The sequence below is a fragment of the Melozone crissalis genome, unplaced genomic scaffold (assembly GCF_028551555.1).
Source record: "Melozone crissalis strain CALT ecotype California unplaced genomic scaffold, PUWL_Pcris_2 ptg000012l_1, whole genome shotgun sequence".
NCBI classification, from domain to species: Eukaryota; Metazoa; Chordata; class Aves; order Passeriformes; family Passerellidae; genus Melozone; species Melozone crissalis.
In genome coordinates this window covers 13,732,515-13,760,102 of record NW_026535790.1, presented here as the reverse complement: position 1 = coordinate 13,760,102, position 27,588 = coordinate 13,732,515, and the positions used below count along the sequence as shown (strand labels likewise).

The 27,588-nt window shown below is 43.1% G+C and overlaps 1 protein-coding gene across 2 annotated transcripts in view; it reads right to left on the bottom strand.

Moving 5' to 3' along the window:
- Positions 1 to 21,729, bottom strand: part of USP22 (ubiquitin specific peptidase 22) — an 88,859-nt gene extending 67,130 nt beyond the window's left edge. Inside the window, exon 1 of one of the 2 annotated variants that reach the window (XM_054270612.1) lies at positions 21,540 to 21,729. In XM_054270612.1, coding sequence (XP_054126587.1) covers positions 21,540 to 21,665 — 126 coding nt within the window. In that variant the 5' untranslated portion in view covers positions 21,666 to 21,729. The remainder of the gene's footprint in view (positions 1 to 21,539) is intronic. The other variant, XM_054270611.1, reaches the window with a different exon arrangement.
- Between the last annotated feature and the right edge of the window lie 5,859 nt (positions 21,730 to 27,588).

Below are 27,588 nucleotides of genomic sequence, written 5' to 3'. Positions count from 1 at the left end.
CAGAGTGTTTGAACACTTTTTATCAACTCAAGGTAGCTGCAAGACTGCAGCAACCCTGGAAGTTAACCCATCAGGAGACTCCAGCAAAGTGCTACATGTTGATGACATTCATCATCACCTCCAGCAAAAGATACCAAGATCTGACAAGAACATTTTGTGCTGACCAGCCAGGCCCCACTCTCTTCACTCATCTTCTGTACTTATCAGAGGAAGTGCTAAACCCTTAACTCAACATAGACATTCCCTCCGACAAGGGCTCATCCCTTCAGCTTAGCCCCATTCACATCCCACCAGTATTATTTCCACATCTTCCTTTTTAGTAGGCTGCTTGGTTATATAATGCTACCCATTGAAAGCAAAAATGAGTAGATTATAGTGTTGGGTTTCATTTCTGGACATTGTGCTTGGTTTGTCATTTAATGTAAAAAGTGTTAGTTTCATTTAAAGCATGGCTATAAAAATTAGTTAAGACAAAACAAATGCAGACTGCAGCAGCCAGCTGGGCTCAGTGGCCAGGAAAGCTTATTAGGCAAAGCACATGTTTTAGCTAGAGCACACCTCTGCATTCCAAAAAGAAATCCCAGCAGGACAGCAACAGCTTTTGCAAGGCCAGGATAAGAAAAGCAAGCAGAAAAACTCCCAGGCTGTTAATTACAGTCAAAGTCTATTTCATAATATCAACTACAGATCTTTCTCCCTATTTTCCTGTCTCTTTAAAGGATGGAAAAAACCAAAGCCAAGACACCTCCACTTTTTGACTTGCCATATTATAGAGAGAAGCTTGTCTCACCTACCCTCAGCTTCCCAAAGGAAGGGGTAGGAAGGGCTGCAGCAGAAAGGGCCAAAATAAAACTTAGAAGTGCAGGAACTAAACCAAGCCTTCGTTCCTTGATGTAAAGCATGAAAACATAATGTGGGCATTATATAACCTGTCTGTGTAAACACCAGTTTCTTTCTGAATTGATTTGTTTACATGAAATTCTGAAGCTCCTATTAAAATATAAAAGATGAAAAAGGAAGATGATATTTCAGTTGAAGTGCTACCCAGTCCTGGGGAGATAAAAAATCCATCTGCCTTTATACTACCAAATACATCAAATCCTGTGTCTTCAACAGTGTGTGAAAAGTAAAAAAAAAACCTAAAAAACCAAAAAACCACAACCCCCCCACCCAAACAAACCAGAAAGCAGAACAACTCCTTAATGCTGTATCCCATAAAAGATCATCTTACAGAGCAACTGGGCAGTTCCAAGAACTATCTCAGGTGGCCAGTTCCAAGCAGTTGTTAGTGACACTTCAAAAGGGGCACAGCTTTAAACCTAAATAATTGAAAATCTGAACTGTAAAAAAATGCTAAAACTATTCCAGCTCCTGAAACTGCTCAGAGTTCTGCAGAACAGGAACCAGCAAGACAGGACACTTCAGACACGATGCCACCTCTTCACTCACAGTGCATCTTTCTGACAGTTCTTCAGAACTCATCATGTGCCGTTGCCTCACATCCCCACAAAATGCTCTTTAAACCAGAATACAACAACTCAAGTTACAAGACAGCAAAGCAAAATGTTTAAAGATGTCAAAGAATATCTTGAACCTACATGCAAACCAGAAATGCTTATAAAGCTTAGTGACAAAGAGCTGATTTTAAATAAAAACAGGAATGGGTTCACCTTCAGTTTAAGTACACCTTCCTGCCCCTACAGGAGCCAGGTCAGGAGTATTCAAACACAACCTCTCGCCTTCCAGGTGCTCTGCAAGCCCTTATGTCTGTGCCCTGTCTGTAAGCAAGACAAAGTAACATGCTACATAATACATGACATTTTCCACCTTTTTTTTTTGTGAAGACGTTAAGGTTCCTACTAGAGATTTAATTTAGTCCACTGCCAAAGAGCTAGAACAGTACTCTGATGTAAAAGACAATTTGCCTGTCAAAGTTAATGAATTAATCCAGTTATTCTTTCATTAATCACACAGAAATTAAGGATGAAATTAAAAGATTCTCTAAGAGAGGGGAGATTTTTCAGAAACTTTACAGGCACGTTCAAGTGGTTTTCATCAGTCCTGCAAACCCATTCCCTGGCACTTCTTCCTCAGTAATGAAGTAATTGAAATTAACATGCCAAAAGACTTAATCAGAGCAGGATTTCCTGACATCCCATTTCTGATAATCAAGTGATGGCAGTGGTAACTGATGGGGGGAAAGTGAGACCTACACATGATTAACCCAAAATCTGCATTAGGACTTTCCAGTTCACCATTCCCAGGTAAAACTCATGGAGAAAATACCAGATCTATTAATATTCCACATGACCCTTTGAACAAGTGTTTGCACAGCAAATTCATCACTGCAGTTCTGCTAGACACAAGTCAACTGACAACACTAAAATGCAACAAGGAGAAAAAATCCACATGGTGGACATGTCAGGAATACTGTGAAGAAAGAGGGAAAATAGAACTCCACTCAATGTGACAACTTCCAAGATCAAAACTGCTTCAGCCCATTCAGCTCCCTTTTCTTTCATTGGCTCTTGGGAAATTCTGCATTTTGGAAAGAACTGTTCTTCCTTCTCAAATGAAAATACAATTTATGTACATACACACACACAATGTATTAAAAAGTGTAACCATTTTACTTAGAAGGAAGAAAACAGAATTTGAATCTTAATTTCCTACAAAGATGGTTTCAGAACACAATTTATATACTCTTAACATTCAGCAAATACCAAGTACCAGGGACACATTGCAATTTCAATTAAAAGTTATACCTTAACACAAGAATTGTCTGTATAATGGGAAAATACATGGTTTTTTTGTAGAGGCTTTATCTCTTTATTAATGCCATGGATATTCAGTAGTTCACATTGCATCCTTGGACAGGAGCAGATTCTGTAAGAGCTCAGAGACCTTTAAGAAGAGAAAAACAGAGGAAGAAACCATAAGCCATCAGTGGAACACATTCACCTGACAAATGAGGAGCACGTGGCATTTCAGGAGTACCAGTGCCTGCAGAAGATGCTTGAAAGAAGAGAAGTTGCTTTTGCATTCCAGGTGATTGCCAGCACCTCCTGGTGCACGTGGCCCTGATTCATTCACACACCACACTCAGAGCTACAGCTCTGTCACATTTGTCAGGCACAAAAAGACAGAACTGAGATTCTACCTGGCAATAGCAAATACTGAGCCCACACCACGTCCATTAACACTAATAATTAAGATAAGTAGTGTTTCATTTAGCAAAAGGGCAAAAGCTGCAGACAGCTTCAGAAAAGAATTACTCAGATGTAATTTAGAGCTTATTTTATCAGGGGAGTGTGAGGGTACTTGGCACACGTGAACTTTTGTGCAAAGCAGAACACGGAAAACTTCAGTTGCATAAATATCATAATCATGTGATTTAAATAACTTCTTTGGAAAAAAGAATCCTCTATCTGAAGACTCCCAACTAGAAAAACGACACTAATGAAAATTGGAACACACATTTGTGAAACAAATTGCTCTTTAACTCCTATCACAAACTAAATTCATCTTTTAATCAGAGTAAGACAACAAACACCAACAGCCAAACACATCCAAAGAAATTACAAAAAAGGATAAAGGGAGAAAACATCATCCATATGGTCTGGCTCTGCTGCTCTGACAAAACACAGCAGACCCTGAAGCCTCTTTAATTGATGGTTAAATTAGTGAACCTGAGGCTTAAAAAGGCAGAGAAAGAACAGATTCTGTACTACACTGGATACCACACACCTTGAGGCATCTCCTGTTACCATTCTCCACTTTTCCTGCCCAAGGTTAAGCAAATTACCAGTGACTGTATGTGTGTGGGTTTTAAACATACATACACACACCAAAAACCCCTAATTAAACTTCAAAAAAAAATCCACTACAATGGTTCTGTGCATTGAAATGAAGGATTAAAACCTCAAAATTCAAACTGAGACTTTCAGAAGTTAACATCTGGAAATGCATTTATACAGGAATAAAAAACCCCAAGCACTGAGCTCCACCCAACGACAACATCACAAAAATGAAATAAGAAAGTGCTCTTACAGGATTCTAAACACCAAAACACATTTTCTCATCTTATTCTGGTCTCTCATGATACAGGATGAAGTTTAATAGGAGCCTGTTGTGAGACACTGGGATTGAAAGAAAGAAATTTCATAACCACTTACAATAATTATTGGCATTTTTAGTGAAACAATAGATGAAGTCACAGTGTTATTAACTCTGATATAACAGAGCAGTGACTGCTCAGTGGACCAGAACTCACTCACTGAATGCAGACTGACTGGAACAACCTGAGGAATGTATTTTTTTTCTTTTATGATTAAGACAATACTATGGAGAATGGTAAAACTTTACTACAAACAACTACTAAACCAGTCTTTGCATACATTTTTTTTACTTTTTAAAATTAATTACTTGTACAATATGTACATATAAAACAGCAAATCAATGTGAGATTGCCTGACAGATGAGACAATACAGTACAGGAAGTTTAATGAGCCACAGACTTGAGAACGAACCAGCCACACACTTCAAACACACAGACTGCTGGAAAAACTAATAAAATTAATGCTTTGTTTGTTGAATGTACATGAATTACAATTACAGTTTTATTGCTCTGTATTTGCTCAAATATACCCCAGTGTTCCTTTACACAAATCTACGCTTCAAAATAATCAATGGAGTAATTAGAAACACTGTAGAGAATTAGGGCATTGAGTAACATTTCCATAATTTCTCCTAAGAAATGATTAACAGATATTAGATAGCATGAGCAGGGCTTTTGAGGAACTTAAGGATATACTCATTTGGTTTTCCAATTGAAGAAAAGAGTTCTCATTTCCAACTGGCTTCCCATCAGCCAATGTGTTACTTCAGGACTCTCCAAGAATAAGGAGTATTGGTACAACCAAGGAATCTTCCATGCTACTACAGCACCAAGTGAAAGGGTTTTGGGTTTCAGACTGATAGAAAAAGTTTCCTTTGTTATGTGGTTTTAAATTTGAATTTCAACATATGCATTAAAAAAAGGACAAAAATCAAGAGGGTGCATCCACAGGGAAGAGCCATAACTTCCCTGTGAGCTGAATCTACTCTGTAATTTCTGCTGCCTTTCCAACGTCCTTCAGGGAAATCAAACTTGGCCAACAGTTTCTGTGCCAAGGCCTCATGTCAACAATTGTGTGCAGAACGCATTGCTGGGATGGTGCAGAACACCACCCTGGCAGAATCAGCCTCAAATCCCATTTCTCCCTTAAGGTCTGGAGGGATCATCGCACCTGAACAGAGCTCTGGGCTGTTCTACCACACTCAAGTAGTGAATTCCCTGCCATGTCCTCACTGCTCACTATTCAGGGGTTTCCTAAACAACAAACATATTAAAAATACTCTTCCCTCATCATCCCCCACCCAAAACAAAGAGGCTTTGCCTCCAATTCTTCCACATTCCCTCAGTTTGTATGAGATGTTGTACAGGCTTCCATCTCCCATTATTTTCCATTTACTTACTACCCCTACAGAAACAAAGCTTGGCTGTGTCAGAAGGTAATTATTTCAATCAAGCAGGAGACTGAATTCCAGAGAAGCCCAATCACCAAAGCTCAGACAGCAGCAAGGGCTTTGTGGGTTCTGCCTTCCCTTCTCAATTTCAGTTCTCTCCCCAAAGGAAGGTGGATGGGCTGCTGGAATCCACAGCTTCCCTTCAGCAGGGAATCCATCTGATGCAATCTCAGCAATTACCACATTGCATTCCAACAGGGAATCATCATCACAAGGTAGGACTCCACAAGCTCTGCCCCAAAGCTGTAAATGACTGAGGTCTGAAATAAATCAGTTCAAGCAAACAGATCAACTTAACACTTCTTGTCTCCCAGCTGAGCAACTGCATTTGGGAGGGAACAGCTGGACCTGAAGATCTCAAACAGCAGTCTCACTAGGAAAGAGAGAAGTTGTGTATTCATCATTTGCTTTCCTTCTTCCCCTATCACACAAACCTTAACAGTTTTCAGAAACTTTAAATAATTTATTGCCCTGAACATACTAACAAATCTTCTTTGGCAGATGAGACACATTTTTACACATTCTTCCATGGATTTAGCCTGTCCCAGCTTCCAAAACTCAGACAGACTTCCCAACACTTAGGGAAAACATTAACTATATACAGCAGCTCATCAAAGCTCCAAATCCCTCACCAAAGTTAACACAGCAGCAGACATTTGTGTGTGCTTGGCATTGCTAAAAAGAAAAAAAAAAAAAAAAAGACATTGTATTTGCTATTAAAAATAACCAGAGTGCAATCTGAATGTTGGTATGAACAGAGAACTCATCTGTCAATTTGTTCTAAACAAATTCCTGTTCCTGCACTCACGGAAACAGTACCAGGAATAAATTCAACATCTATAATGCACAGATTGAGCCTCAATCCATCATTTGGATGTGGCAGTGGAGGCCAGGAACAGAACAGGGAACTCAACCTTTCTCCCTTCAGCTCCCAAGCTGCACAGGCCACCCCAGCAACAGGAACTGTATGGGCTCCTAAAGCCCCTGCTCATGGGAAAATGAGAGGCTGATACAAACACAAACCACAACAGCAGGATAAAGGGAAACACAGGAATGAGGGAGAAAGTGAATTATAAAGTCTTTTATCTGAACAAAAGCCAGAACTTCCTTGGCATATTGCACTTGAAAAACCAGTTAAGAGCTTGAAGCAAAACCAAGGGATTCTTCAGGAGAGTATTACAATTGCAAATCACCAGTAATCTCACATAGATTAGAGCAAAAATATTCCATGAGAGCCAGTACAGATTTATAGTCCTGATCTCTTGCTTTGTCTCCACAGTTATAAACATGGGTGGTGTTCTGGGGACAAATACATGGCCTTGTGTTTACAGCACGATTAAAAAAGCATTTGAGAGCACTGAGGCCTCAGGCCCTCTTAGAGTACCTGAAATTGCTGAAAAGCTCTCCCTGCCAAGCACAAAGGTCAGGATTTGCTCAGGTCTAAAACAAGCCCTTCCTAGTTATGATTTTCAGGGCAGTGTTTCCTGTGATCTGGAAGTGCAAAGAGCTGAGGCACAAGAAATGAAAAGCAGGGGAGCTCTGCATGACACAATGTGTGGGTAATAATAAACTCTCCAACACTGCATTTTTACCTGGATTTTGTCCTCTGGGAACACATTCATAATAATGTTAACTTCTATGGCACCTTCTCTTAAAACACAAAGAGAGGATAAAATTATTGGTGACACAATGTCCAGCCACTGGATATGATGAGATTTATGCTGGAAATACATTGGGAAAAGTGTATTTCTGTCTGACTGAACAGTCAGTAAATCTCACCTCCCTGGTAATCAGACACCACCATGCCTAAAATGTAATGGATACCTTGGGAAAAAAAAAACCTACATAACTTGCATTTTTCTACAGCACATATATAAGAGCAAATGTTAAGTTGTTACAGGGGACTCAGATCCTGTACCAAAAATCCACTTATTTTCCTCTTCAGGGCTCTACATCTCAGATATAACTAAACAAAACACCATCTTTAGGCCAGTGCTGAGATGGGATGATATCCAGACTTCACAAAAGTTCTCCTGCTTTTGAAAGATTCTAAGGACACAGATGGTAGAGGCTCCAGTTCTTCAGAACTGAACCAACCTAGTCACTACCTCTTAGAGAAAACACAAAATTTCCACAGCACCCAACTATGGCAGAGACTGTTAATTTCCTTTTTTAAATTCCCCTCATCCCACCTTAAAAGCTTTCCTTCCTTTTTATCCTGAACACAAACCAGAATTTCCCTACATGAAAAACCAGAAAAATTAGCCACAATCAGAAGTTCATCCACATCCTTACTAGTGTTACACAGGAATGTGTTTCAGTATATAATAGTTTTTCCTCCCTGAAGTCAGAGCAGCCATAAAAAGGGGGGAGGGGAGGTTGATTGCATGAGTTCTGCAGCATCTGGCTATGCAATAAGACTCTTGAAATAATTTTCTCTAGTGTAGCATATAGCCAACAAATCTGGCAAGAAGCAACTTTCAGCATGTGTTGCTGTGACAGCAATGAATTATCACCCCAGTCTGCAGCGAGATTAACACTTACAACCTTGGCATGAGGAACAGTCTGCTCAGACTCTGTGGCAGGAGAAGTGCTCCGTGCTCAGGCTCGAAAGGGTGGGCTCATGGTAAGAAATTAGGAGCACAGAAATGCAGACATTTGTCTAAACTGTAAACAAACAGATAATTTCTAGGGGAAAAGGCAGCGTACAGCCAGAGAAGTAGGAACACGAAGGAAAACTCATGGTATGGAAGAAAAAATGAGTAAAGTAGCCATTAAAAACAAGGTGCTGTCTGTTGTAGAGGATTGCTCCAAAGCACAGATACAGAACAAAAAGCAGGAAACAATGCACCAGATTGCTCCTGCTTAGCACAAAATCATTGACATATCCAGTCAAACCAAGCTGATGTGAAATAAGTGACACTGAGAGCTTGGTGTGATCACTGAGTCCAACTCAGGACATTTCAAAGTCTGTCAGACCTTGTGTGCTCTGCAGCAGAACTCACCATTACTCGTGAGTTAAGGGCAGGTTCAAAATCAGCTTTGGCCCCACTAGAAGGTCAGAGAGGAAATTACATCAAAGCCATCTCTGCTAAGAAGCAGACTCCTGGTCATCCATTCCACTTTTCCAGCTAACTCACCACAAAGAAACCTGGAACCAAAGCTCCTCACCACAAATTCTTAAAGCAAAAACTGCAGAAGTGAGGGACAAAGCTGAAGAACACACAGTGCAATCTCCTCCCTGCTTGAACACTCACCACACTTAAATCTTCTGCTCTGTAGAACTGACAGAACTAAAGCATGACTTCTGCTCTTTGATCTGGTTTGCTAAATTTTTTTTCAATAAACAGTTTGGGAATTCCACCAATCATCAATTTCAATTCTAAAGCAATCTCTTTGCTTCGTGAAGCAGAAGAAAAGTACATTAATGCTGGTAAGAGTTGATTTCACATATTATGTGCTCTACTTTCAAGACCTTAACTTGAAGGAAATACTTTGAGCAGTTAAGCAGTGTGAATTGAAACATATGAATTGTGAGGTTAAGGGATTTAGCACTGAGGAAGAGCAGGACAAAAGGATTTCATATCTTGAAAGAAAACTAATTCATTAGTTTTATGGATATAAAAGTATTTAAAGTGACAGGAACAGTCTTGCAGGCATCACACTCAGCAAGGGTTTACACAGAACAGAGCTTTCTGCATGACAAAAGGAAAATGTCACAATTTCCTTGAAAAGCTTTATTTCAGATACCTGTAAGTAGATATAACACACCTGCAAAAAAGAGTATTAAGAGAACAGTATGTGTTGAGAATTTTGTAAGGAAGCTATTACAAGTCATTTACTACCTTGCTAGGAAATTACCTCCAATTCCCTGTGATTTGAAGCTTCTCCAAGTAAAAAGGTAGCAAAAATATTGTGTAGCAAAGAGGAGCACACACTGAGTAAAAACAGTTCCTGCAAATGAAGGTCACTTTGAAAAAACTACTTTGTAAAGAAATCAGAGAAATGCATCTAAAGCCTCTAAATTATTTCTCACCATACATTTCTTCCCACTGCTTCATTACTTCAAATTCGTGTGTCCTTCAAGATAGACTCAGCCTTAAATCACTTCCCTTGCTGATACAAGACTGAATGATCACCCCCAAACCTCACTCATGTCCTAACAGATCACAAAACCACCAGCATTCCTTCTTCAAGAGCAGAGATAAATTCTATTTAGGCTGGAATATGGTAACTACCACTTCCTGGGGTCCATCCTACTTGTAGTTCACTCCTCTAGCACAATCATCAGGGCAAGGGAGCTACAAGGCACATCCATCCTTCCCTATTCCCACTCACATCCAGTTCTGGAGATTGTCAGGGAGACTTGACTCACAATATATTGTTCTTCCAGTAAATCCTTTGTACAAACTATCAAGTTGGGTTTATTGTCTTATTTAAATCAGACACTTGAAATATTTGCCCAAAACAGTCTCATGTGCCTCAGCTCAGGGGGGGTTTCAGCTGCAGTTCTGCATGAGGGGTTGTACCAACTACCTGTGCAGCAAATGCCACCACAGTAAAATCCAGGCTTGGCAGCTATTTTGGGTTCCTGGATTAGAAGTGTGAGCTGCATTAATGGGTCAATAAGAACAAAGCCTTCTGGGTCAAGAGAGTGAGAAACACTGGGTAGGTTGGTGAAACAAATACCTGTTTGAGCAGCCACCAGGGAATTGGATTCTTCAAAGAGTTTCACCCATTTATTGTCCTCATCTCCACAAGATGGGACTATTCAAACACATGGGTTTTGTGGGGTACATCTTGTGCAGATGAGATTAATCTACACTAAGATTGTTCTGGAATACAAAAAAGCCACAGGGCTGAATACAATGCAGTAACACCAACAACTGACTTCAGTGGTATTCTAAGAAATCTTTTTTTTTTTTTTTCAATAAAAACTATAAAGTCAACTAGGCAAATGAAGGGATGCCTTTGTTTTTGAGCATGTCTGAAGTTGTCATTTCAGACAGTGGAATGAAGGATTTGGGGTTTTTGTTTCATTTTAGTGAAAAAAAATCAGCACTAACAAGCTTTTTCTAGTCTCAGTATCTTATGAATAACAGCATTTTTCGGTAGTGAGGAAAAAAGCAGGACAACACATCAGGAACCACCACACTTAATCAAATTGAAAAAATCTGTCTCAATACCGAGCATCTGTACACGCTATGGAATTGAACATTTCACAGATACAGTACAGAAGCATAAACCAGGAAAAAGGAGATGCTAACACATTGAAAATGTTTAATGGCTGAATACTGAATTATGAATCTACTCCAAAAAAAAAAAGCCTGACAGATGCCCTAGCCCAGTCCTTTCTATGGCTGCAGTAGAGGAGTAACCGAGGCCCAGAGGAGTAACCGAGGCCCAGAGGAGTAACCGAGGCCCAGGGCAGCTCTTGCCCAGGGATCCTGGCGGGGCTGCAGAGGCTGCACCTCTCCACGACCCCGGGGAGGGAAGGGAAGCACGTTTGGCTTTCACTGGAGCGCTGCTGTCTCCATCTGGCACAGCGGCCCCCAGGGCTCCAGCCAGCTGGCACCGCTCGGAACAGCCTTGGGGCTGCTCCACACTGCACAAGGGAGGAGGCCAGAGGAAAACCAGCACCATAAAGAGATAATTTACAGTCCCATTATCCCATCATCCTCAACTACATGCAGCAGGAGCATGATCTAGGCACACGGCCCATGACCACATGCTTTAAACCAACAGAAAAGTTACATCAGCTCACGAGAGGTTGATTATAAAAGACGGAAATCTTAACTTAGAGACGGGCCTGTTTAAAGAGGGACACACGTGGCTCATAACTTGATTACTTGGAAAAACACTATTCATTTCATTAAATTAAACATAATATGAAAAGTAGATTTACTGTAATAGCTGATCACACATTACAGGCATTCTACACTCCTCAATTCATTTATTTTTCACAAGGAAACTGAGGTGACTTATTTGCATACAGGACTAAGTTCCAACAATTGCAGACATAAGACAAGTTTCATGTATCAGGCTCAGCACACACCTGAGAACAGCAGGTACAAGCACAGCACTGCAGCACTAACAGAGGTTCCTTCACAGAACCTTCTGGATTAAGTCAGCACTAGAAATCCTTTACAGAAGAAGCCACCATTAGCACAACACTCACACAGGGTCTGTCACTGGCACAGTCCAGAGCACAGCAGCAGTTACTGTTCACATGCAGCCTCCCAGTGTCACTACTCAGGTCGGTGAAATATCAGTAAGAGGAGGAAAAAAAAAAAAATTTCATCTTTATCTGCTCTTTCTGGTTCATGGCACAAACATGACACAGCAATGGTACAACAGCAGCAATGTGCAGCCCAGAGCTGGTAATTCCTTACACTATTAAGGACATTTGTTCACCCAGAGCAGAAGAGCTGGTTTTCACGTTCTTCACTTACCAGTCTCCATGATAATGCACAGAAAGGTTCAAATTTCACATCTCTTGCTTTTCTCTGGTAAATCAAATACCCTTTACCTCATTGGTATTCTTCTCACCCAAACCATTTACCAATTCCATCATGTACTTGTGTCTCACTGGAACACATATCTGTAACTAGTTTCCAAATTTCAATTCAAGATTTTAAAACTGGTCAGATTTGCTAACTCACCTTCTCCTTAACATCCTTTTCACCACTGCATAAAACAACTTGCCTGCCAGTTTCAACATACAGGTACAATGTGCTTACAGAATTAAACTGCTTGCTTTATAAAGAATTGCTGTAATAAAGTAATTCTTCAGGTTACTGCAAAATCAGAGTTCTGTTTTTCTACAGTCAGATTTTTGCAGTACACGGCCTAAGGTAGACAAAGAAAGCATCTCCTACTCCCCAAAATCTCTCAATAAGGACATAATTATTACAAAGAAGTGCAGAAAACAAATTTAATTTATTGGGATAACTCAGAAACTTGCATAGCAAGAAAAGTTCTGAGTAGCAGAACTACTATGTGACAAGGAAATACATCACGAAGAGCAGTAAGATAAAATTATGCTGAACACAGTATAAGATAGATTTCCTTGGGGAACAGCCTCATCATTACAGAGGAAAGTCTTGTTCCTCTTTATGCACAGAACTGCAGGAACTTTGAAACTATTTTCATGGCATTTCTCATCCTGTTCTCCACATCAAGATCATCCCGCAACCAAAACCACAAAATGTAGTCATGAGTGACCAAAGAACTGAGTGTTCATCGTGCAGATAAACATTTCCCATGATAATCTCTCGGGAGGGGATGCTTGCTGAGAGAGCATGGCAGAATTCAGCAAGGCACAGAGGCCAGTGTGAGTGAGAGCTTCACCCTGGCCACCAGGACAGAGATCCAGTCAGGGACAGAACTGGGCAGTAATATGAAAATAATGAAGCACAGCAAAGAAAAACATAAAACCTTAAGACAAATTTTGCATCTGTCCCTGGAGGGCAGAGGGTCACAAAGGCTCAAACGAGGTTCTGAAATCAGTCAGTTATCTCAGCTGTCTGCACTCACTGAGCTGCCATACATCTGCTGTGCAATAAATCTCACCTTTATTTACCAAGCATATTGTAGACAAGGTCCCTTAAAATCTGACTTGCAATACAACAACAAGGCTGATTGCAGAGGACAGAAGTACAAACTGTAATTAGACAAACTTTGTGAAATAACGTCAGGCTGTACAAAGACACAAGGAGGGAAAGATACTTTTAAAACAGAAGTTGGCAAGGGGGAGGTAGGCAAAAATAAAGCTTATAAACTGCTGCTTTCTTTCCTTGTGCTGATAAACACTGAAGTAATTCAAGTCTGTACTTGATTCAAAAACAAAAGCCCTTTAAAAACAGAAGCAAAACATACATATAAAAGCCCTGGCAGTCAATTCAGTGAGATGAATCCAAAGCCAAACCCTATTTAAAAGAGGCTACTTGGATGCATGAACTTCTGAGTGACAAGCAAGGCAAATGGAACTCAGTGCCACATGGGTGTTTGATCCTCCATCATCCCCACCACTGAACTACATTCAAATGCTGCAGCCTCTTTTATGTGTTTAAGAAAAATAAAGGGACTAATAACTAGGTGATTTTTAAATATAATACATTGTAAACTATGGATTAATACATGGATGAAAACTTGGTTTAATATACTAGGGAAGAGCTGCAACACAGAACTCCAGAGGAAGGCACTAATGACAAAGAGGAGCTATTCCAATGATCTCTTGAATGAAATGTAGATTAATGATATCTACATCTTAATTCTACATAAACACAACTCACTGAGTGTATGAATAGTTACATTTTAACATCTTACATGTATGTGCAGAAGAGCTCAGCTGTGTGTTCAAACCAACCATGGCAAAACCAGCATGGTACAAGGACAAGACCATTTAAGCTCAGTCAAATCCCAGTTCTGACTTCAGACTTACTACCCAGCAGTGTCAGTTAGTGAGCTGCCTCTCACCACTACCTGAAATATGAGGATATTTAATATATTTGTCATGTTTAATGTCAGAATTTGTGTCAGGGTATGAAAACTTGCACTAGCCCTCAATAGTTTCATTAAAAAGACATTACATTTGAAGTATGTTGAAAAGAACTCTTCTTACCAATATTCACTTTTTCTGTTTTTTCAAGTTTCACCTTGTCTAAACCCAATTTTTTTATTCAAAGACAAATTTAGTGCACTGTAGATCTTCACAGACATATTTCCCACCAGGGATATGCTGACATCACCAGTGACACTATGCAAGAGGTAGACAAGAAGAGCCACGTTAATTTCAAGCTCCATTAAACACAGGAAAGGAAGAATAAGAGGAGGGGGAAAAGTTCTCTTTAGAAACTTTAAAAGTAGCAGAGACAGGCAAAAAAAAACCTCAAAAAAACGGGTTTTACATTAGCGTTACTTATCACTGAGAGGTTTTAAGAAAAATAAAACCAAACCTTAAGGAACATTCTACTTAAGTAGAGAAATGCAAAATCTAAAGTAGAGTATTTGCTGTATTCCACACACAAAAGAATGTGACAGGACTGCTTGCTGCTAATCAGTTATCAACTGATAAAGTGAATCTCAGGTTACTTTGAGTCAACTGGTGTCTGGTAACAGTTCACTTTACAGATCCTCAAATAGGTCTTGAGACAGATAAAATGATTCTTTCTCTTCAATGAGAGAGATCAGCACCATGGCAGCTGCTGCAGCACTAAAGTAGACCACGGATTGTTCCTGAGCTGCTGTGCAGTTGCATTATGGGGTCCCACTCCCAATCAGAACGCAGGTCTATTCTGCAAGGAGTAACTCTTTACATTGATTCTATTACCAGCTAATGCAGCAAAGTTCTGAGCTTGAATTAAGCCGAGTGTACATAAAGGAGTGCCAGATCAATATGTAAGAGAATACAACTACCAAGACAGAGCTTTCATCCAGTCAGAACAGATCTATCAGCTTCTAGAACTGTTTCTGCTAAGGAAAGGCTCCCAGTTCAGGCCTCTTGGGTAACATATGGCTCTCCCTACACTCCAGCCCTGCTTGCTGACAGCACAGTGCAGGATAACAGAATAAACTGTAATGTCATTATAACATTTCACTCACTTCTCCATTGTCCACAGGTTAACAAGAGACTGAGACAGTGGCTCTAGGCAGCTCTTTCTGTCCAAGTCTAGAAAGGTTCTAACAGTGGCTCTTTGCAGGGTGAGGAAAAAAATAATTTCTTTTTTAATAATGTTTTGAACAGGCCAGTGAGATGTGTATGGGTCACCTTCAGACTGCCTTTCTCCTGATGTATATATAATAAGAGGACATGTGTATCTCCTCACCTTGGATGCTGCTGCAGGCTACAGACACATTACAAACACTTGGAGAACCATGGGAATATAGGTAATAAAAAGCCCAAACCCACGGTTTTAAAGTAGTTGTCAGTCAAGTGAAACAGAAAGGTGTAGCTAATAAAAAAAACCCAACAACCTATATCTACCAGGAAAAAGAAAGAAACCAGTTTCTTCCTAAGAATCCATAGATCTGCACATGAACAGGAAAAACTGTGGGTGCTGGGTATAATGTGGGAAACACAAGGTTTTAAACCGAGTTAATGTTTCTCTGGCTTAAAACAAATCAGCCACCACTGGGAATCAAACTAACACTTGCAAGAGTATTGGTAACGAAAAAGGATCCCCAGAGTCCATCCCAAAGGAAAACACTTTTTTTTTTTTGCTCAACTCAAGGAGCAGTAATTCAGGAGAAGGAGAGTCAGCAATTCACAAGCAGAAAACTTCCACGACCAGTCAGTAACATTTGCCTCTAAATTTGTTACACCGTTACTGAAACAGAAAATCCTCAAACGAAAGGAGGAGAGTACAAGGTTTGCAAGCAATTTGCAGCTCTGGTTTCACCTTAACGCCACAGATTAAGGCTTGAAACAAAAATGAGGCTATCACCTAACCTTTGTTTGAGGTTTAAAGCTTTGATGGCTTAAAATAAAGCTCAACACATAGTCCAGCAAATCAAACAAAGCCATTCCACCCTGCTCACCTTCACACTATTCCCTGTCATTTCATTTTAAAAGCTTTCAGCATTAAGCAAATAAAATCGTTGACTGCAGACAAAATTAAAGAGATGCTACAACTACTCTGACAAACAGCTTGGCTATGAGCAAAACTTTGACTGCTGATAAGACTACAGGAAAAAAAAAAGAAATAAACCTTCTTGTCCAACATATCCCTATTTTTTCCTTCATCAGCCTGTGCAGATCCATCTTCTTGCTCTACAAAAGGGAACAAAGTAGGAAGAAAACTGCATTTATTGTCTCTCCCATCCCTGTCAAAAACCAAAAAGTCCTGATGGTTCAGATCCCACAATTTAAAAATTGCTATTCACCATCTTCAGGCTCATGGTGCATGACTAATTCCTAACCTTTGGACCAGAAACCAACAAGTGATTTAAAAAAAAAAAAAAAAAATCACAATACAGGATACAAAATAGGGCTTAGCACCACTAGGAAAAGGAAGGTCTTGTATTATGTTCTTCAGCACCACAGACACAGGCTCAGTGGAGCATTCTCTATCTGGCACATCCCATGTACACCAGGCTCTGCTGAGTACAGAGCTAAAATCTCATTTCTGGGTATGTCTCACACCAAAGGTCATGTCTTCACACTGAGAGGAAAGAGAGCTTACCTTCAGCAGCTCTAAGGACCTTTTCAATCCTTAGTGGTTAAGAACTAAGGAAGACTGCTCAGGTATGAAAGTGGAGACCTCCTGAACAATGAAGCATGCTGTAGAGTCTGACACCTCTCATGGGCTTTCAGGGAGAAGGCAGCTCCCACAGCACATGGCAAAGAAGAACATCCTTCCTGAGTCACACAGTTCACTCAGGCAGCCACAGCAGAGAACACAGCTGAAAAAGAGACATGCTTCTGGAATCCTGGACTCCTCTTTCAAGTGCTCCACAGGATTTGCAATCCAGAAGTTTGGTGCACACGCTAAAAACGTTAAAGACAAACAAGCTAAGATTTCCTCGTTAATTTAAGCAAACCAAACACCAAGCCTGTGAAGATGGCACAGCCTGGTGAGGCTCCTGGCCTCTCTGTTACAGTACAGAGCACATCAGCTAAGCAGCACCTCCCTGTTCCTGGACAGGTACATGGGCAAGGCCCTTGGGAAGCAAACCTGCCTCAACAGGCACAAGATGAGAAGTTCCACCAGCAGCTTACCCTGAAGACTGCAAAGTCACTTTAGCAAGAACATGACACACTGATTTAGACTGTGAACCACAATACTTGCTACTGAAAACATGACACAGCAGTTATATGCCATGTTATTTTAACCTTTTTAACTTTGAAAGTTAGGAAATTAACCAAAGTCATTTCAGGTTTAAGTCTAAGAATTGATTATCTGTCAAAATATTACAAAGAGCCACACACTGAAGTCACAAGTTCACAGGGAGAATGATACCTGATGAAAAGTCATCACCTCTAAAAGCAAATGTTTCTTCATATCTGAAAGGATCAGATAAGGTCCTACATTGGTCTGCAGGACCCATGTAAAGAGAGAATAATGGGAAAAACAAGAGAAGCTCTCAAACAGGCAGAAATATGCCAGAATGCAGCTGCTGTCAGTGAGAGTGCACAGCCCCTGACAGGCAATTATTCTTTGATCTATTGGCTGAAGCACTGAACAAACATTCTGAAATTCCACACAGAACCTTGTGCATTTCACGACTGTGGTCACAATGACCAGTTTACTTTTATCATCAAGAGCCTTTTCAGGGCAGTGATAGTAAGAACCATTCAGAATGAGACAGTTTTCCTCCAAGGCGCAGAGTCCAGGAAGAGGGAATTTAATCATAAATTCAGTTGCCCTTCCAGCAATGAAACCATTACTTACCAACTCCTGGACACAAAGATACATCTACATGTGTAATTGCTCACTGATGGGGACAAAAGCTACATTCAGCACTGCAAAACAGATTTTTCTCATCTGTAATTCTAAAGGAATAAGCCAAGTGTTTCAAGTGTGACCCTACAGAAAAAAAATGGAAAAAGCTGACATGAAGGTCTGGCACAAGCCTTTTCAGCATCCTCTGTCTTCTCCATAATTCCTGAATGGGGAGTAGTGGTGACAAACTTAAGGACCTCTTCTAGAGTGTTATTTAATTAAGTGTGAGGTAATTTTCAGATCAAAATACTCAAGGTAAAGTCCATGACCTACAGAAACACGAGCTGTGCCATCAGGTTATTAAACAGATTCTAACTACAGCAAATTAAAACTCAAGAGTTACAAGTCAAAGCCCCAACAATGAAAAAGTCCACCCTAATTTTATGTCACTTCACACACAACTTGAGGTCTAAAACCTAGCTCCAACATTTAATCACAATAACTATAATTTCAAGAGTCAGTCTTTGGATTTCTCCTGCTTCTCTTGTTCCACTCTCCAGTGTGACAGCTTTGTCTTTGCTTAGGCTTCACCACCAGCAACACAATTACACCACGGCAATCCCCGTGCCTAGAATAGCTTGTACAAGTGCTGCACTTGAGTTTGGCCAAGCTGCAGTGAGATGAGGCAAGTCCCAGCCTCGCTCCTCGGTGTGGGTACAACAATGCACCGTGATGACAGCTCAAATCCGGGCACAGCCAACGCTTCGGGAGCAAACACACTGAAAATCTTCACCAGAATCCCAGTGCCTACAAAGACACGTACATAATTACCTCCTGGTTCTGACTGAGGATTGAAATACACGTTCAGGAGACAGCTTTCCCACTATAAAGCAGGCTTTAGAGCCATTCTGCTGGAAGCACTGGCTGTAAAGCAAACTGAACCGTGAGCTGGAGCTCGTAAAAGCTTATTCACAGCAAAGGTGCGTGCTAAAGCGAACGGCACAGCACTAAAATGGTCTGCCAAGGCAGAACGCAGCGGAGGTACAGCACAAGAACGGACCCTTTCTGCCCCCTGCAGTTCCCACTGCTCCCTGGATTTTCAAGGCAGGCTTAGGAGGGATGGTAGTTACCATTCTAGAACCAGAACCATTTACAGCTGGCTCTCGCCAACAGCCAAGGCATTTTTACACCTACCTTCATGTGAGCAGCAGTTAAACTGCCCAGTGCCTTCCATAAAGATCAATTATATATATGGAATGTTTCCTGTGATAAACATATAACGTGACTGTCGATGATTATGCAATAAAAAGAATATCTCTTGCTAATAAACCTTTAATTTAGCCTCATAGTTTTGATGATTAGGATTAAGAAGAATCTTCACCAATGAATAGGTGCTCTTAAGCAGTCACAGCTTGCTCCTAAAATATATATACACGTATACATAATATATCTGTATGTTAACTATTAAAGGACAAAGGATTGGTTCTGAGTTATATAGACTATCTAGGTAATTTTATTTCTAGTTATTAGACTATAAATACACCACCAAACAGAAAACACCCTTTTCCTAATTTTGCATGTAAAACTGTCAGGCACACATATGTACAGGGAATTTCAGTGAATTAAAATTCCACAGAAGAAGGTCTCATGTTCATATACATAAAGGGTGAATAAAGTACCATAATTGTCACTTATAGACTTCCTTCAATCCTTACAAACATAGACAGGGAATTGAATCCCAATTTAGCTACCCAAATATTCCCCCATATTGATCATGCACACCCACATATTTCAGGTGGGCTGGATTCAGAAACCTAATTGTTTCCATACTGGCAACCTGCTTAAAAAAAAGTGGGGGGGGGAAAGCATTTTTAGCATGTACTAGGAAAACTGGTGTTTTTCCTGGGCTGACAGATAATTTTGAAACAATCCTGTTCTGCTTTATGAGCCTGGCTGTGCAAAGAGGAAGTGAGAACAGATTGATTACAATGGAATATTTTGTATTTTCAGCTGTTTTCTTAAGCAATGATGAACACATCCCTGCATTAGATTTCAGAAGGAAAAAGCTGTTGCAGCACACAAGAGGTATGCAGGTTACACAGGATGCTCCATATTTAGAAAAAGGTAATTCTGCTAATGAAATTTTATTTTCATTCTTCCACATAGCTCTTGCTTTATATTTGTCTGAGACATCTTCATACCTCACTTGCCATTTTTTTCTTCCATAGCACAGACACAATTTTTTCTCCATTTAAGCTGAAAGCACCATCACCTATATCCCAATTTGTATTTTAACATGCTATAGGCTAAATAAACCCAGATTTTGACTAACATACTCCATAATATTGACCCGTAGGGAATGGTAAGGTATTTAAAACAAGTCTGGCCATACTTCGCAGGGCTATCCAGTAATTAAACCCATTTAAAACATATTTCTTCTCAGATTCCGTTTTTTCCTCTTTAGGTAAAAAACCTGGGAAACTGGATTATCCTGAGAACATGAACTGAGCACAGAAAAATCGTTTGGCACCTCACCCTTTAAGTCCATCCTTCATGCTCTAGTTCTATTATGAATAATAAGCTGAGCAGCTTAATGCAAAGCACTGGGATCACAAAGTTTTCAATGGGTTGTTCCAACAAAAACACAATCCGTGCTGTCCCAAACCCCAAGTTTTGCTCCGTGTAGCTGCTGCCTTCCCCTCCTCAGTCACCAATGCGACGACTGACAGAAATCTGCCAAGTCACTTTGAAGTAAAAACTAGTTGATTCTAGAGAAAAACAGTAATTAGTTGCACAGTACATAGAGCAGCCCTCCAGAAGCATACATGTGTGTAAGGATGTTATTATAGGAGATAGGTGGGGAAAAGCACTCTTGCTGCTTTTTGCCTGGTTTACAGGGATTTTTCCCAGGCGCCAACCCCTCCTGCCCTTCCCTGCACTCCAGGCTGAGCCAGTTCCTTTCCCCACGCCCCACCAGAGCAGGAATCCCCTTTTCCAAGTGGATTATCAGCACGAGCAGCTTCTTTTTTTTTTTCTTTTAAGGAAAACCACACACACACACACAACCGAGCGAGCCGCAGCCCCCGGCGCCGGGACCCGCTCCCAGCCATTGTGCTCCGCGCAGCCCCCCGGGCTCGGGCGCGGCCCCGCGGGGCTCCACAAAGCTCCGCCACAGGCCGGACGTGCCCGGTGCCCCGGGCCTCCCCTCCCCCCGGTATTCCGGGAAACCTCCGGGAGGAGGAGGAGGAGGAGAAGGAGGAGGAGGAAGCGGCGGCGCTGCGGAACAGCCCCGCTGCGGAAAAGCCGCCGGGGCAGGTGGCAGGGAGGGAGGCCCCGCCGGGGCTGCTTCCCTCCTCCATCCCGGTGCTCCCCCTCGCCATCCCGGAGGCACCGAGCGCTTCCTCCTCCCTCCCCCCAGGACCGCGTGCGGGAGCTCGGGCCCACCTGCCCCGCGGGGAGGGAAGGAGGGAGGGCTGGAGGGGGACCGGACCCGTCCCCTCCCCGAGGCGGCGGCGGGTGGGTCGGGGAGGGAGGGAAGGAGGGAGGGAAGGGAAGGGAAGGGGGGTGGATGCGAGCCGCCCCCGGTACCTTGCGCTTCCTGGTCTCGGCCGAGCCGCTCCACACGAAGCACTGGTAAATCGCCCGCAGGTTCTGCTTCCAGTTCTCCACCTTGAAGCCGGTCACATGGCAGCACCCGGCCGCCGGCGGACTCATGTCAGACCCCCCCACATCAATCCGCCCGCACACGGGCCGGGCCGGCGGGCAGCGAGCCGGCCCCTTCCCCCGCCCCGCAGCACCGACACGGGCCGGGGCCCCCCCGCCCTCAGGGGCTCCGGCCCCTCACGCCGCCGCCGCCGGGGAGCCGCTGGCACATAGAGCCGGGGCTCCGCCACGGCCCCCCGGCTCCGAACAAAGCGCGGCGGGCGGGCAGCGCGCACTCCCTCCCGCCCTTCTCCCGCACACACAAAGATGGGGCGCTCTGAGGCGAGGAGAAGGAGGAGGCGGCGGCTGTAGCGGCCGCTGCCGCCCCCGGAGTGGCCGCCGCTCCCTTCTACCTCATAGAGGCCGCTGTGGAAGCGGCGGGCGGAGGGGAAGGGAGGGGATGGGGGCGCTGGCGGCGGCGACCCCGGCCGCGGTGCGAGCGGGCGTGTGTGGGGAAGGGGGCGAGTCCCCGCCCGCCGCCGCTCCGGCTTCCCCCGCCGGCGCCCGCACGGCTCTTGTCCCTTTAAACCGCCCCCCCGCCTCCTTCGCCGGCTCCTTCCTCCTCCGCCTCGCCCGCGCCCCCCCCGCCCGCCGCGAGCAATGGTCCGAGCCGCTCACTCAACCCAGCCCGCCCGGCCCGGAGTGGGATAGACCAACGGGGAAGGTGCGGGAGGAGCGCCCCCTCTGCCCCGCCGCCCGCGAGGGAGGGAGCGGCGGGGGGAAGGAGCGCGCCGATTGGTCCGCGTACCTGTCAATCTACCCATTTCTAGCGTCTCATTGGTTGCTTTCCCTTTCTTCTCTCCCCCCTCCACCCTTCCTACCTAGCATTTCCCCCGCCGGAAAAAGGCGGGACATCCCGGACGATTAACAGCTTATCTGACCAACGGAAACAAAGGGTGGGGTCTATGTGGTGGGAGCGGCGGTGTGATTGGTTGGGCTGGACGTCAGTCACGCTGCAGGCGGAGAGCGGATTGGCTGCGTCCGCGAGGGGGGCGGTCCCTCCCAGAGCAGCCTGCGCTGCTGTCACATCCGCTGGTGCCGCTCTCGCCGTTCCCTCAGTGGCTTCCTGAGGGGAGCGGGGTCTTCTGAGGGGAGAGCGATCCCCGGGCTCCCGGGAGAGGCTCCGCGCCCCGCTCCGACCGGTTCCCAGGACCAAATATGGTCCCTCCATACCGCCAGCCTGTATGCTGGTGTTCCACAGGGAAGAAACAAAAGCGGTGTATAACCAGAACTGGTGTTATTTCAGCTTTTTCCTATACAAGGAAATGGGAGGACAGTGAAAAATGTTGGGATCTGTACATAGTTTTCAGCTTGTATGCCACACACACTATAGGGTTACATAATGGAGTGTGAGGCAGGGGGGAAAGGATGGGAATTATGCCGTGGTTTCTCAAGAGAGAGAGCGGAGGCTTTGCAGAGGCTTCTTAGACAATCACTGCAAACACTGTGCAACAAGGAAATAAATGGCGAAGTGCCACCACATTATTTCACCAATCCCATTTTTCAGTGCATGCTAATCCCATTCCTCAGGAGCTGTAACCTTGAAATCTTCACCTTGCAGATTCCCATATAGCGTCCAGTTTCCTGACCTGCTGCTGCAGCTTGCGAGAAACAAATACAAAAATTTGTGACAATCACCTGAGGACTTTCCGTTTCCTGCAGAGGTGCTGCTGGTTTAAAAAGAAAGCAAGGTAAATAGTAGGAGGGTTGGTTTATGATCTGTCTGTAGCTAGAAGGTTTGGTGGCCAAGCAGGGCTGAGCAAAGAGCTGGGATTGTGCCCCCAGGCTGAGGCAGCAGCAGGACACACTGTCCCTCTGCGTGGGACACCTGGAATTGCTGCTCCTCCTGGCTCACCCTGCTTATTAGCCTCTCCCAGAAATCCCCCTTCCACGCAGTCTGGGGATTATTCTCCAGTGATAAACCTGGAATTGCCCCACAGGTGGAAAAATAAAGGTGCCATGAGCCAGGAGAGGGCCCGATTATCCCGCTGTGTACACAAATTGCACTGAATGTTTCAGAAGATTATGAGTGGAATGTGGAGGGAGGCTGTACCCTCTCTTTGACCCTGTGTAATCATTAGACCTATTAAGTCATCACAGTGCAGCCTACAGCTCCTTGGAATGGTAACAGGAATTGGTGCTGCACGTCCTTCCCGTGTTAACCCAACTTCCAGGAGAGTTAACCAGTTTTCAAAAGCAGGAGTCAGAGCCAGCCCCTTCCCTGAGAAAACCACCCTCAGAAAAGAGGGAAGTTAGGGATTGCCAGTTCAAGGTGTATAGAAGGGAACAGGATGGGTGATTAGTGTCCTAACAGCATCTAATAATTATTCTCTGAATATTTCCTATTAAACAAAGCCTCAGATATTGCTGCAGTCTAAATACAAGAAGAAAGTTATTCTTATTCTGCACCAACCTACTGTTACTAATCTGGGGCTTTTCTCCATGGCTACCACATCAAAACAGGAGATAAAGATAAAAGAGAGAGTTTCTGCCAATGAAATTTAAGTCCATCTCGCTGAAAAAACAGGATACCAAAGAGACAATACATATGTTCAGTGTCCTGCAGACTCTGAAATTTTCACGGAGATTTCTGTGCCACTCTGTCTTGCAGAGTCCCTGTGTTTACTCCCTTTAGGGTGTGCTGTCTTATGCAGAAATAACAAGAATTGTGAGTTTAAACACAATTGCTTTAAGAAACACATTTTTTAGTGGTTCTTTTTCAAGGAGAGAATCTTTGAGAAAATACTGATCTTTCTCTGTCTGGCCACTTCCAGAACAATTAGCACAGTTACCCACTCCTGTCCTGGAGGCTTGTGACCCTGCTGAGGGTGTGAGGAGCATCCTCTGAGCCACAAAGGACCCACATGGAGCACACCCATCCTGGAGCACACCTGGTGACACCCACTGTCACTTCCCAAAGGCAGCAATGCAGAAATTTATCAATTCTTAGGGGATAGTTCCAAAGTGTAGATGTTACCTTTCAAACTTAAAGCTCCCCCAGGGTTCCCTTGGCACCTTATTCTCCATAAAAGGGGTTTATTTATGCTAGAAATTCAACTTGGGCTTCTTGTGGTAAAGTGGAGCCAGAGTAAAAATCCACTTTGGGACAGTGTAGAAAACAGTGGCTTTTGAGATTTTTTTGAGGCCAGCTCCTGATTTGGGGGACTTGAGGCAAAACTCTACACATGTCATTAAACCCTTTCCTTTCTGTCCTGTGCAGACACCAGAATGTTTCCTATGAAGTATAAAAACTTCCAACTCTACAAACACTTCTTGCTTGTTGCAGCCCACATACTGAAGGCGACACAACAGCACGGAGCAGCAGCCAAAACAAAATAGGAGTGGAAAACAGTGACAACATTTTGTCAGGTAGTAATTGTTAAATCAGGGCCTGCTTGTTGCACACACACACACAAGTTTACAAGTTTGCTGTAGTTTAATTTACTCTTGGGCATAGCTTGGGAATGCTTCTAGAAAAAAACCTTTTGGTGCAGCAGATAGCTTGGGAAAGGATTTGCCTCTGGGGGGAGGAAACAGTTTCATTCTCTCCTGTGTCTCATGGAAGAATTTTTAATTTTAAAGCATTGATGATTATGCTAATTAGTGCTTACCCTCAAATGCCAGTGGAATATAAATGTTGATAGTAGCTAAAACACACTGCAAATGTGCAGCAAAGTCTTCCTCCAGAGAGTCATCTGCGTTCCATGATAGCTCAGCTGGGGAGAAGCAGAATTCTTCACATGGAAAAGCAAAGTAACTGCTTCTTCTATCCATGTCATCCCAAGGTGGCACTTCTGGGCTCCTCTGGATAGCCATGAATCAGCTGTTGGACATGCTGTGCCATGATATGTGTTAAAATGTCCAGTTTCATTCTCAGGTAGACAGGAACCTTTCCCTTTGGCCAGGTGTGTGAGCAGCATCAAGGATTTGGGTAGGATTCCTCCCATAACCCTGGATTACAAGTGGAGCTGGCCTAAGTTTGGACCTGCAAGAGGCTGAAGCCCCTTGTTCCACAGTGGAGATTTGAAGGGGGATGTTCAGGAGCCTTTCTCCTGCAAGCACAAGGGCTCTCCATGCTGATAACCAGTGCAGAATACGTGAGGATTCCTCAGTACCTCTCCTGCATTTTTTCACTCTCAAGAATACAAGTTCTTCCACATTTTAAAAGGGAAGAACTTACAGAACTACTATGCTTACCTAAACACACACATAAAAATATTTTAAAGCCTAAAAAGAACACTTTTACTTCTTAGAAATTATCCTATTTTTAATCTTCAGGATTTTTTCCACCTGAGCTCAAATCTTTTGTCATCCAAGCATTGTAAACTTCCATGCAAGTAGTACTGCCATTGCTTAATCCACAGGCTTTAAAGCAGATGAGGCTGAATGTGTGGCTGCAGGGCTAAAAGCTCTGGAGATACCAGAGGCAGAATCCATTGTGTGATTCTCCTGAAGCTGATTGCTTCTGAATCCCTGTGAAGTTCAGCTGAGTTACCTCAGACTCCTGAAGGTTTGTAGGGAAACACTGGTACCTGTCATTTATCTCAGGGATGGAGTACTGACCTTGCTGCAAACCCAGATGGGTTGTAAAGTCCCAGCTGTGCCAGCTTCTCTAAAAATTCTTGTTTTCATCCCAATCCATTGGCAGTGGCACCTGGTAGGTGCCAGAGCAGAGATTTCCACGTGCCTCAGTCTTGGCATAGGACACAGAGTGGTTTCTTGAATCCACAACATTCCATGATAAAGGATTGGTTCAGCTGAGCAGATCCTGCCAGAAGGATGATTGTCAGTCCAAGGGCTGCACAGATTGGTGGATTTCAGTGGATAAACCTCACTTTGGACTTGGTAATTAACTCTTGACATTCTCCCTTGGAATCATGGCCCCCTGTATAGCAAATTTAAAGATACTGACACTAAATTCCTTATCTTTGAGATCTTTTGCAGACCTCTTCAAAGCAGTGCACAAGACTCCAAGGATTCATGGGCTGTGGATTGAAAATAGTCCTAGAAAAACACAATGCCTCTGCTTATTTTTCTGCAGATCACTCGTTAGATTTCCCGTCAGCGCTGTCAGAGGGTGAAATCTTGGCCCCAGCTGAACTCAACAGGAATTTTGCCACTGACTTGAATGGAGCTAAAATGTCACTCCTGCTATTTGTCAAGGCAATTACATCCAGACAATACTTTTAACATCTGGCTTCGAGTGAACACACAGAGCAGTTCACTCCCTTAGTCTCTGAAGACAACACAGGACATTGGCTATCTCCATAAAAAATGCAACATTTGTCCTTGGCAAGCTGCTTGTAATGAAGAGGGGATCCATCCAGTGACATCCAGGAACCAAGTTCTGTTCCTTAGCCTATAGTTATTGGCAATAGCATCAATAGATTTTCTGTCACTTTCTGGGAACAATGTCAAAAGCACCCATGTACTGTTGCAAGTCATTCTGTTGTACAAACTTTGTTTAGAACAGCAGATCTGTCCTCATCTGTGGTTTCTCACAGATGAGGGGGGTTTTCACCCAGTTCATCTCCTGTTTCCCAAGGCACTGGAAGGTTCCCTGTTAGGTCAGGGAGCAGCATTTCTATCTAAACCTCTCTCTGAGTATGGTGGTCAAAAGTAAGGCTGAAGGACAACTGATTATAGGAGAAAAAATGGTGTGAGCTCATTTCCTTTTCTAAAAACCCACCTGAGACAAGGCAATATTGATTTATTGCAAAATATAAAGGTTAAGTCAACCTCAAGTGGGGCACATCTTTTCCTGGTAGGAAAAAATAAAATCTTATATATAGAATTATTTGATCAGTGGTGATTAAAAAATGTATTTGAATGGGAAGAATCACAGGATCATAGAATGGTTTTGCTTGGAAGAGATACTGAAGATAATCCAGTTCCTGCCCCTGCTGTGGTCAGGGACACTGTTCACTAGACCAGG